This window comes from Rhagoletis pomonella, unplaced genomic scaffold, assembly GCF_013731165.1.
Source record: "Rhagoletis pomonella isolate Grant_MI unplaced genomic scaffold, Rhpom_1.0 Rhpom_scaffold_00369, whole genome shotgun sequence".
NCBI lineage: Eukaryota > Metazoa > Arthropoda > Insecta > Diptera > Tephritidae > Rhagoletis > Rhagoletis pomonella.
Genome location: NW_023458923.1, coordinates 46,473 through 59,311, shown reverse-complemented (window position 1 = coordinate 59,311; position 12,839 = coordinate 46,473). Strand labels below are relative to the sequence as shown.

The window sequence follows — 12,839 nt, the reverse complement described above, 5'->3', positions numbered from 1 at the left end:
ATTTTTTCTTATCAATTTACTTACACTCCAATTTTCAAACAGGTGGCAACTCTCTAATTTTTTTCTTCCTATATTTTAAGTTGGGCCTCTAGCAATACATCGGTGGAAACTGCATTCAAATCCAAGCATTCGTTTTCGAGTGATGCGCGAACAAACATACAGACAGACAGACAGACAGACAGACAGACAGACAAAAATTCTAAAAATGGTTGATTTGGCTTCTGGTGCTCTAATCCTCCCACATTAATTTTTCTTTAATATCTATAATGTACAAACATCGACCTGTTACAATTTTATTATATGTATAGATATAGATAATAAACGGTGCGATTGATTCTCCTTATCTACTTGAGCGTATTCACTTCAATATTCCCATTAGGAGCCTTCAAATCATGATATCTTTTTTCTGGAACGAGTAAGAACTACTTATGCTTCTAACTCTCCCATTCTAAGGGCTATGAAAGAATTTAAATTGCTCTCAAACTCTTGTGCGATTGACTTTTCTTTAACGAAATCTAACTTTAAGTTATTATGAAATGAAATGTTTATGTAGCTATTTATAAGTATCTGATAGTCTGTATGAAATCTTGCATTTCTAGATTATGCAAATAAATAAATAAACTAATTGATAGTCTCTTTTCTAAGAAAAATTCGTATAGTTTTCCAAGGGATTTTACGCGTTTGAAAGCATTATTTTTTCATCTAGCGTAGGTATTATATTCGTGCCATTCCATATGCACCTTAAAATTTTTATTTATTTTTTTTTTTTGAATTTTAATGGCCCCTAGCGTTTTGACTGTTTAGAGTAAGCAGCTTATGTTACTCAAGATTTAAGTGTGCGTATTACAGACGAAACACAGCTACGAGTCGACCCGACCAGCTCAGTCCTTATAAAAAAAAACTTTGCATAACGTTGCGAAATTTTAAAAAATCGCATTATTCAGGTCACGAAATTAATGTATTGCATGCTAGATATAAATATGAAACTTACAGAATCTATAGTTCATACCTTTAACTTCAAGTGGCTGCAGCGCTCGTTTTGTTATTTTTATGTGCAGCTCTAGCAAAACTATCGATGGTACTATCGATAGTTTACAATATCATATACTATCGAATGGTGACATTCCTATTTATCAAGAAAGTCCAATTCAAGGAATTTAGGGCTGGCAATTGGCTCGTGTATGAAATATTAAAAATTTATCAAATATAGGATTAGTTTTCTTGAGCGAAGGAAGACAGGTCACTCATATATTATTTCTTGGAGCTTTTCGGCCGATTTCTTCAAAATAATATTTTTTTTTCTCCTATAAGATAGGTATTCGCGTATATACGTAAAAATGGCGCCCATATACAACAAATCTCAAACAATGCAAATATACCTAGTAAATTTATACGATACTATCGATAGTTTATTTTTATTTGACTGTCGATAGTTATTTTTCTCTGAACGATAGTATCAATAGTTTTCTTGAAAATATCGAAACTATCGAAGGGTATGACTATGTTTAGTACATGTGCAAGTGGTTTTTTATAGAAAAAAATTTACCTAATTTTTATATTTTATTATCTTTCTATTATCATAACCACGGCATTCGATACATAAATCTAATGTAGAATTCTCCGGTGATATTATGGTCTCACATTGTGAAAATTTAACTGTTTACGAGATATTTTAAAATTTCGCACGTTTTGTTATTTTTATGTAAAGTGCATGTGCAAGTGGTTTTTATATAGCGAAAATAAACCAAATTTTATAATCTTACATAGTTGTACTTAACCATATTTGTAAATAGATATTGTATGTTTCCTTTTAATTCAACTACTGGTCCTTTTATCTCAGTGTTTTATTCGATGGTCTGACAAAGGAAGTGAAATAAATTACGAACAAAAATAATCATGAATGTGAAAGAATTTCTCAGGTTTCAATGAAGGTATTTACATATCAAAGGCCAGTATGCAGCTCGCAAGAAAGCGGTCTAGAAAAAAATTGCCATTATTTCGTTTGTGTGTGTCCAAGTAATTTTGACTGGGCGTTTGGTCAGCTCAGCGAGCGCTGGGCAAAGACTTTGGAGTGCAAGGTGACCAAATCCTCCTGGCTACGGGTGGAACGGAGGCGGTCCGGGGAGCTCTTGACACCTCACTATTGGTGGAAGTGCTTACTGGTCACTGCGTGATTGGTAATCATGCCGTAAGGCTGACTGTCAGGAATAACCCTTACTGCACCAGCTACATGGAGGACGATGAGGTGGAATCATCTCAACACCTGCTGCTCTGGTTCCCTGCCTTGGCGGCCCTAAAGTTAAAATACTATGGGTCGCACTTTTTCCACACTCCCGATGAGATCTTGGGAGTGGACATCAGTCGACTAAGAGTTTCTCTTTCCTCTACCCACCCACCCTCTTTTTGCGGCCTCCGTGCGTCCTTTCCCCTCTTCCCCCTAAGGGCATCACAATGGACAGCTCATTCGAGTCCAAGTGTGCCTCCATATGCGGAGGCAACCCGTTTACCTAACCTAACCTAACCTACATTGAAATATTTTTCGTTGCTACATTGAAACCAAAAATAACCAAAAAGACTACAGGTCTCAATTTGATATTGTGAAGGGTGAAACTTGTGTTTTCTCTCATCAAATTAATAACCAAAACACAAATCTTATATCTTTTAATACACAGGTGTAAGACACCCCAGTGCAAAGCCTATTTTTGATAAACTTTTTCGTTATGTCAATAAAAGCTAACCATGCAATTATATGATCTTGTACCTTTGAAAAATTCAATAAGACATTTCATTTTAAATTTATTTTATCTAAATATTTCCAGCGTAATATATGCAAAAAAAGCTTAAGCTGTGTGTTTTAAAAGCAACATTTCAATTGGGGTGCAATTTACCCCAGTGTGTCGTTCACGTCAAATAAAAAAGGTGTGTCCTCCGAAGGTTAATAAGAGTAAAAGTCTAAGAATTGGCAGTGACACCGCCCATTTTATGACTACAAAGGTGTATCTGGGTAACCGCCTTATAGATTTCTTCAAAACTTGGTTCAATTATTTATTTAACAGGTCTATTCTGTGCTGGTAATAAACATTTTGTAACCAGTAAATAAAGTTCCTGGCAATTTTTAAACCCTTTTCGCATATATATATTTTGTTACCATCTCATAATCTGTTAACAAAGTACTGCCCCATAGAATATGCATTGCCAGAATATCCACAATTCTTCATAGTTGAATTGCTGAATATTTTAACTGAGTTGCCAACGTACCTAGAATCGCGGTGACAAGAAGTAGTAATATTTTTTGGTAATAAAATTTTCTGGTTACAAAATCATCGGTAACGTGCAGAATAGAGCCTAGCTCAGCATATTATCGGGAACGTTTGAAATCAGGAAAAGAAAGTTGAAACGACGGTATTTGATACCTGCGCCGGTTCGGTTAAGCCCGAATTTATACTTCTTTACTTTTTAAGTTACATAAGTTAATTTGGCACAAATCGATCAATTCGTTTATATATAACCAAGTCATTTTAGGAGCGAATCGTCCGCCCAAACAAATTTAACACAAAACAAGTAAAGAAGTATAAGGTCGGGCGAAACCAAACTTTATATACCCGGCGCAGGTATCAAATATCGTCGTTTCAACTTTCTCTGAACTACCTTTGCATGATATGTAGTGATGTTTACCCGATTTCAAACATTTCCGATAATATGCAGAGTTAGACTTAATGATATAAATGAACCTAGTTAGGTACAAATGGGTTAAACGGTTACCGAGGTTACCATTATCTAAAAATTTATAATATTCTAATTTTATGCTAAGTGCTTATTGCAATCATCGATTTTAAGTGAATTAGCTCCAGTAGTTACTGATTTATCGCAATTTTCGTGTTTCTGTAAATTACCGTTATATGGCAGGTGGGCGTGGTTTTTACCCGGTTTCAAAGATTTTCAACAGATTTCCTAGCTAGACCCTACCCAAGCCTCGTACCGAGTTTGGTAAGGATTGGTGAAGCGGCTACTGTAATACAGCATTTCATCATAAGTGGGCGATGCCACGCCCATTTTCAAAAACTCTCATAATAATATTGTTTTTTTAACATAATTCTACTCCACATACTAATTTTCAACAATATGCATCTAATATTTACTGAAATATCGCAATTTTTGCATTTTTCGCGAATACCGTTATATGGGAAGTGGGCGTGGTTACAGGCCGATTTCGCCCATTTTCAATACCAACCTACCTTGGATAAAGGGCAACCTACATACCATATATTTCGTTGAGATATCTCAGCTTTTGCTCGAGTTATCGTGTACACGGACAGACGGACGGACGGACAGACATAGCTTAATCGATTTCTCTTTTCATTCTGAGCATTTATGTATACATTTGTCTGTATCTATCTCTATTCGTTTTGGCTATTACAAACACCCGTTATGCGAACAAAATTAATATACCCTTGTGCACAAGTGCGCTCGGGTATAAAAAATAATAATTTAATTAATTTTAAATGTTCCTACTTAAGACTACTCGTTTAAAAGGTACCAATTCACAATATAAATCAAATCCATGGAAAAACGAATTTACTATTAACCCTATTAAGCTGGCATTTCAGGGTACTATTTTATATATATATAAGGAAAATTTGAAAGTTAGGGAGCCGAGCACCCCCCTGCCCCTACCTGGCTACGCCCATGAGCGTAGCTATTCGCCTCGTGCGCGCTCTCGTAATGTAAGATCACCAGCGGGCGAGTTGTGCTGGTATCATCGCAGAGTTGGTGCCCGTGCCACCAGGTGCAAATCACCTTGTGATTTTCGACCTGAAGCGCAGGAAAACTAGTTGGCCCGTCCTTTTCGGCGACTAATCAAAGGATAGGGCCTGAAGCATGTCGCCTGTTCATTAAGGACAGACTTTCAAAACTATCCTTTTTAGTTTAGATCTCTGGGTTTGGATCAAGCTTTGTACATAAAATAAAAAAATTCTGCAAGGTTTCACCTAAATTGCAAACTTTTTAATTAGAATCTAAAAGAACTTTATATATATATGTAGCCTATTTTTCAACCCAGGTCATAAACCAGCCGTGCAGTGATCGGACTTTAAAAAAATTCTGTGTTGTAAAATCTGGAAAAAGATGTGGTAGATTTCAAAATAATGTGGTAGATCTTTGGGTTTGGATCAAGCTTTGTACAGAAATTAAAAAAAATTGTAAGGTTTCACCTAAATTGTAAACTTTTTAATTAGAATCTAAAAAAACTTTATTTTAGTATAATAAAGTGCAAAATTGAAATTGCTAAAAACTGTGTTGAGTTTTGGCCATTTTTTCCTTGCCAGTGTAAAGCAGTTCCTTCCATATCAAGATATTTGTCGAACATATTTTAAGAGATTTCTGCAACCTTGCGGAGTGCTGCCAGTTTTTCTTTCTATCACATCACGAAGTAGCGAAGAAATGTGGCACGTTCCAGAAACTGCTAGATGGGATTTGCCAATTTTGACAATTCTCAAGTAAAAGTAAACAACGCCTTATAAACTTTAGATGCATTTAAATTTGCTAATACTTTCACAAAAATCACCGTTTTTTAACATTTTCGCTATTAATTATTTTTATAAATCATATATTTTGCAATTTAACACAATAAAACTACGTTTCCTGTCGAAAAATTTATTACTTATTGAATATCTTACAGTTCATTTTATCCACCCATTCGGCTTTGTTTACTTTTACTTGAGAAATTTTATCGTCGCCGGGAATGCGGAATCTTGTATTATATCATTCTTATTACCATATAGTGTTTAGTGTTGGACAATTTTTGCTCTTAAAGTTAAGAAAATTATGTCGAGCAAAAATAAAAATAATCAAAAACGCGAATATGTGGTAGATTTCAGACCTTGAGTGGTAGATGTGGTAGATGCTCAAAAAAGTGGCAGATCTACCACAATGTGGTAGAAGTTCGATCACTGGATACCGGAGCAGAAATATCTGTGTTGCCACGCAACAGTAACGACAATTCTCAAGCTTCATTAGTAAAATTAGCAGCAGCAAACAACACTCATATAAATACGTACGGACAAAAACAACTCACCGTGGATCTAGGCCTGCAAAAAAACTTTACATGGATATTCACCATCGCTGACGTGACGCATCCTATATTGGGAGCAGATTTTTTAAAGCGTTTCGGCATGCTTGTCGACGTAAGAGACAAGGCGTTGGTTCAGACCTACGTAGCGCGTGTATAATATCCCGCCAACATCAAAATATAACGACGATTAAATCGACCAGCGTGTTTCATGACCTTGTGATCCGATATGCTGATCTGTTGAAGGAGCCAGCGCGACGAAAAGGAACTGAAACGCAAATATGTCACATCATTGAGACAAAGGGGCCGCCAGTGTCATAAAAGGTACGTGGGCTACCCCCGGAAAGGCTGGAAGTAGCGAAAAGAGAATTTAATTATCTCTTGGATAAAGGCATATGCGTTCGGTAAAAAAATCAATGGAGCAGTCCTTTGCATCTAGTAAAGAAAGCAGACGGCACTTGGCGTCCTTGCGGCGACTACAGGCGACAGAACTCTAAGACGATCCCGGATAAATACCCAATCCGTCACATACAGGACTTCGCTAGCGAACTAATTGAAAAGAAATTTTTTTCTGTTATCGACTGCAAAAAGGCATACCATCAAATACCGGTGCATCCAGCAGTCGTGCCCAAGACCGCAATCAGTACACCATTCGGACTATTTGAGTTCCGATATATGATGTTTGGCTTGCGCAATGCAGCCCAGACGTTTCAGCGATTTATGGACGACACGCTTAGAGATCTGCCTTTCGTTTTTCCCTATTTGGACGACACATTGGTGGCATCAACGTCAGTTGAGGAGCATGTAGGGCACCTGCGAAAACTCTTTGACCGATATCGCGAAAGGGATTGGTGATCAACCTGGACAAATGTCAGCTCGGTTTGCCAGAAGTGAAATTTTTGGGCCATTCAGTGTCAGCAAGTGGTATTAAGCCACTACCAATCCGCGTGGAAACTTTAATCGCTCGAGCAAAGCCTAAAATGGCACACGAGCTAAGAAGTTTTTTAGGCGCTGTTAACTTTTATCGGCGTTTTCTACCACATGCGGCCGAGATTGAGACACCCGTGCAGAAGATATTGGGGCTTGCAAAAAGCGCGACAAATCTTTGTTAAACTGGATGCCGGAAGCTTCTGCGGCTTTTGAAAAGTTAAAACACCAATTAGCAAATGCAGCTTTGCTAGGGTTTCCGATTAAAGATGCAGAGCTGGCACTCATGACCGACACGTCGGATAAGGCAATGGGTGCGGTGCTCCAACAACGAATGCAAGGTGATTGGCAGCCGTTGGGATTTTTCTCAAGAAAATTCAGCAAGACGGAGCAGCGATATAGTACTTATGATCGCGAATTATTGGCGATCTACTTCGCTGTGAAATATTTCCGCTATTTTTTGGAAGGCACGCAATTTACGATTTATACTGACCACAAGCCGTTGGTTCACGCGTTTGAGCAAAATTGGGAAAGGCTTTCCCCTCGGCAGACACGACAGCTAGATTTTATTAGCGAATTTACGGTTAAAATAGTGCATGTTCTGGGCGAAAATAATATAGTTGCAGACATGTTATCACGCATGGAGAATATTAATAACTCATCGATAAACCATGCGGCACTTCGAGACGAACAGTCAAGTTGCGGGGAGCTTAAAAATTTGATGGAGTCAAATGCGACCTCGTTGTAGTTAAGCAAGCAGAACTCTCACATAGATATAGTCTGCGACACCTCCACCGGTAGACTCCGGCCCTACGTAACGAAATCATTTCGTAAGGTGATATTTGAGGTCCAACATGGGCTTGCTCACCTGGGCCTCAAAACTTCCGTCAAGCTAATCGCAAGCAAATTCGTGTGGAACGGCATGAACGCCGATATACGAGCGTTGGTGAAGAGTTGTCAGCAATGTTAGCGGTGTAAAATTACCCGCCATACACGTAGCGAGCTTCAGACATTTTCAGTACCTGATAAACGATTCGAGCATATAAACATAGATTTAGTAGGTCCATTTCCGCTATCAAATGGCTACATCTATTGTCTCACCTGCATTGACCGTTACTCAAGGTGGGTGGAAGCTATTCCACTGCCCAATATTACAGCGGAGACAGTGGCTAAAGCTTTGTTTAGCGGTTGGATATGCAGGTTTGGGGTCCCCAAATACATAACCACCGATCAAGGACGGCAGTTTGAAAGCGATTTGTTCGGTATTAAACATCTGCGGACCACGGCTTACCATCCCCAAGCTGATGGTTTAGTCGAGTGATGGCACAGAGTATTTAAGACCGCGTTGCGTTGCCACACTGGGAACCATGATTGGACGGATCAGATCCCTGTTGTGTTGATGGGTCTGAGATCGGCGGTGACGCTACCGGGCGAATTTTTTTTTCGAAGCGGATACTCCGCGTATTGTCGAACACGAGTGTCTTCAAAAGTTGCACGTATACTTCGAAAAAATGCGTCCTATTGCAACGTCAACTCATGGTAGTAAGGTGGTTTACGTGCCCAAGGATTTACGGGTTTGCAAATTTGTTTTCCTGCGGGATGACACTGTGAGGACACCATTAAAAGCTCCATACGAAGGTCCTTTTAAGGTGCTGGAGCGCCACCCGAAAACATTTACAATTCTCGTTAAAGCCAAACCTATGACGGTGACCATCGATAGATTGAAGCCAGCGTATGTTCCAAACGAGGAGATAGCAACGTTCAATAGAGCCAGTAAGCAAAATCGGCGTATACGTTTTTGGGATGAGTGCCTAATCGAGAAAGATGCCTCTAAGGAGGGGGGTGGTGTAGCGGCAACACTGAAAGGCCGATAAGTTTTATCGGTTTGACTACAGGGTATGATCGCTAACTTATTCATTGGTTGTGAAATTCAATTCGACGCTTTCAGTTTTTGAGCATACAGCATAAGTCTAGTTTTTGTATTACTTTTGAATTCAAATATTTAATAAATAAAGTAAACTTGATTCAAACACTACAAAGTATTTGCCAAATGTTCTTCAACGGGTCGGCGCCAGTGAGTCATTCGCAATCGTATGCTGCGAATGCCGCATTATACTAAAGCTACTATTCCATATGAACTCGGAAATATACGAGCATTTTTTTCTTGAGAGCTGCAAACTGATTTAAGAAATTTTGATAGAAGAAAATTTCTTTTCTATTTCTTGTGCGTCATTTTATATGAATTTTTCGTCTTTCTTGAGAGCTGGAAACAGGCCTAAAATCAAGGTACTTTTTCAACCAACAGGAATAATGAGAAAAATTTCTTGTGATTTTTTTTGAGAGCTGCTAACAGCCCTTAAACCTAACCTTAAAATTTTGAAAAAAAAATTCATAAAATTTTCATCAAAATTTTCTCAGAAGTGTTTATAGCCCATTAAATTTTAGTGTAATAATGTGCAAGTTTCTAGTGGTTAAAAACTACCGTCGAATTTAATTTTTTTTTGCCGAACGTGTTGCGGGCGCACTTAAAAGGGGAAAATTATAAGTAAAATGGTAAATGGGATTCGAAAAATTTAGGTACTTAGGTGGGTTGGGTAAATAGGCGGGGAGGTACTTAAGAGAGGGATTTTCTTCAGATTACATTAAAATATTCACGGTGCGCAAAAATGTTGGTTACTTAAGCGGGTTAGGTACTTAAGCGGGGGGTACTTAAGCGGGTTTCACTCATTCCGGCATATGCGCGGGCGAATAGCAATGAGCTTGTAACTGGTTACTATTATTTCGCTTGCAACGTCAACGATTTTTTAATTGTATTTGCACATATTCATAAAATTTTTTACTTTACGGCATCTAAAAGAGGCAACGACATGTACGCATGCTGCGCAACGGACGCAAAAATCGAATTGGCCAGAAAAACTTATTCATTACAGGCTAACCTAATATTCGCGGCTTGCGTTTTGGTACGCACGCAGTCGAGTTTGTTTTTTTTGCGTCGCCCGAAATTTGCTTGCGTGCGTTTGCATTTGATTCATTGAGCGAAACGTCAAATCAAAATGTCACGCAGAACAAAAATTGGAAATTGAGTTAGCTTCATACGCACGCCGTTCAATTTCGGTTGATCCCATACAAGTTGTATGTGCATGAGACATTTTTGACAGTAAATTGGCGGCGTGCGTGAATATTAGGTTAGCCTGTTAGGCCTTGTAAATTTACTGAGCAGCATGGGTTCAACAAAGTCAATCACCTCTTGCTTCGTTCCCAGTTCTATTCTAACACTTTTGTTTTACAGTAAATTCTAATACTTGTAATTACACCTGTATTGTTGCCGTTTTTGCTTAAATTTGTTCAACGAGTTTATGCAAACTTGGCGAACATACGAGAATACAGTGACAAAGCGAGACTGCACTCAGGTGGCATAATAATAAAGCTTTGGTGTTGCTGATTGAGTGCGGATCGTAAACAAAGACTGCAGCAGCGCAAACGGAGAAAGGGCTTGCTATGAAAGCATCGAGTAGGAATGAGGGTTGATAAAAAGCGTGTAGTGTAACCACTCAGAAACTTTTTTGTCTATTAAAATTCCTACCAAGCGCTCCAAGCTGGCGTTTTAAGCTATTAAAAACAAAATGCGGTTCTAAAGAATTTGGCTATCCAACGGCCTACCGCCTGGAATACTTACGTATAAAGCGAAAACGGGGTAAACAAAAAAAGCAATAAGCACTCGATTAAATATCCCGGGCAAAGACAAGATACGCGGTTTATACTCCTTAATTTAGGAAGAGAGGGCCTCTGAACTTTCACTGGCTATAAACTTAATTAGATGAATCTTTCGGACACAAAAGTCTGTCCCTTCTGTGAGCTGAATGAAGAACACCTGTACAATGCTGCAACGGTTGCGTTCTTAGTAGCGCAGTGGTTCGCAGTTTGTTGCATATATTTTATTATGTATACACCAATGTTAAGTGAGAAAATTAATTGTTTACCTTAATCGCTTGTGACGTCGGGTGATGGCTGATAGTCGTCATTATTAAGTTAACCCTTCGTTAGGCGCAATATGGTGACTGTAAATTTCGGGCGCAATGTGCTTAACTGGCACACTTTTAAAAACACATAATAAATACTCAGTTATATTGTTCGTACATCTGGGAAATACTGGCACGGCGTTTAGGGATGTGAAAAAGAAATAAATGTAAACCTTTTCGTAAAAATCCATTTAATAATAATATAATAATAAATTGGCGCTTACACATATGTTAGTGTTTGGCCGAGCTTCTCCTCCGACTTATGGCGTGCGCCTTGATTTTGTTACGCAAAGCGGAGGGAACTGTAGGTCCGACTCCGAACGGCGATTGTATTTTTATGAAAAGCTGTTTTTCATGGCAGAAATACACTCGAGGGTTTGCCATTGCCTGCCGAGGGACGACCGCTGTTAAGAACAAACGTTTTTTCTAAATTGTCTGGCAACATCGATGTTTTCGATGTTTGAAAGAAAAACATCGATATTTTTTCAAAATTTGAGAAAGGCCTTTCACTTTGTAAGTTTTAGCTATAAAAATATAGAGTTTAGTTTTTTCTTTATTTAACTTGATTAAAATGCTTTTGTCTCTTTAAGGGCTTGATCCCTGCAAACCATTTTTTCAGAGTATTCTGCATTGTAAAGAAATTTTAAAGAATTCGTTAAGATTTAATTCGATTTTTGCCGAATTTTCTAAAATGAAATAACCCTGCAAAGCATTTTTTCCGAGTATTCTGCATTGTAAAGAAATTTTAAAGAATTCGTTAAGATTTAATTCGATTTTTTGCCGAATTTTCTAAAATGAAATATATTACGCACACTTCAATTCTTTAACGAAATTTCGGAAGAAAATCTGTGAAGAAACGAAAATAATGGTGCTATGTGAAGAATATCTTTCAAAATTTTTCCAGAATTTTCTTTATTTTTCGTACAGAAATTTCTTTACGAGTTCGTGTCAACCACTTCATATAATTTTCTTTGAAAATTCGTAAAAAAATCGTTACAGAAATGAGATACTCCTAACGATTTCCTTAAGATTTCGGGAACTTTGGTTTGCAGGGATATTATAAATTACTTATGTGTAAATGGCGCATGATTCAATAATAATAAGCTGACCAACCGTCCTCCTTTGGGGAGGATTGTCCTCCTCAAACGTGATTTGCCCTCCTCGAAAACGTTGTCTTTCTTATGAGCAAAATGTCTCTGTCCTCCTTTTCAAGTTTTATAGCAGTGATGAAATTTTCCAAAAATTTCGTTCGGAATATTTTTATTTCCTAATCGTACACAATCATTGTATTTAAAAAGCGTTTACATTGTTCAACTTTCATTAAAATGATGTAAGCTTTTATTTAACTAATCGCCTGTGAAAGGTAAACAATGTAAACGCCTTTTAGCCTTAATCAATAATATTTCACCCTTTACAACACTGAAAGACCAGCTAACGATTCGTCTCCACAGGCGAATATTATATTGCCTACCGCATGTAATTTTGTTTGCCAGATATTTATAAGTTTTATCAGTGGCAATATTTGTGTATGGGGATTTTTTATCTTGATAAAAGATTTTGTAAAATGGCCTAAAATAAGTATGTTTATTGCATTGTAGCGCAAATCTGCTTATCAAATTTTATTTCACATCCAATTACATACACCCTTATTCTAGAACCCGAATTTTTGTAATTCGTAATTCGCAGCTACGTTACGAAAAACGAAAAATCGGCAGGCTGCAACCCTTGCAGAAACATGAGCAGCATTGCCAACTATCAGTTGTTTTTCGAAGGCAGCTGTATGAAGGAAAACAAAGGGGAAAGGAATTAAAAAAACACTCATCAAG

The 12,839-nt window shown here is 37.8% G+C and overlaps 1 protein-coding gene across 1 annotated transcript in view; it reads left to right on the top strand.

Moving 5' to 3' along the window:
- The window catches only part of LOC118750717, a 30,410-nt gene extending 23,488 nt beyond the window's left edge, over positions 1-6,922 (top strand). The window contains exon 2 of the mRNA XM_036485448.1: positions 6,659-6,922. Coding sequence (XP_036341341.1) covers positions 6,659-6,922 — 264 coding nt within the window. The remainder of the gene's footprint in view (positions 1-6,658) is intronic.
- The last annotated feature ends 5,917 nt before the right edge of the window (positions 6,923-12,839 follow it).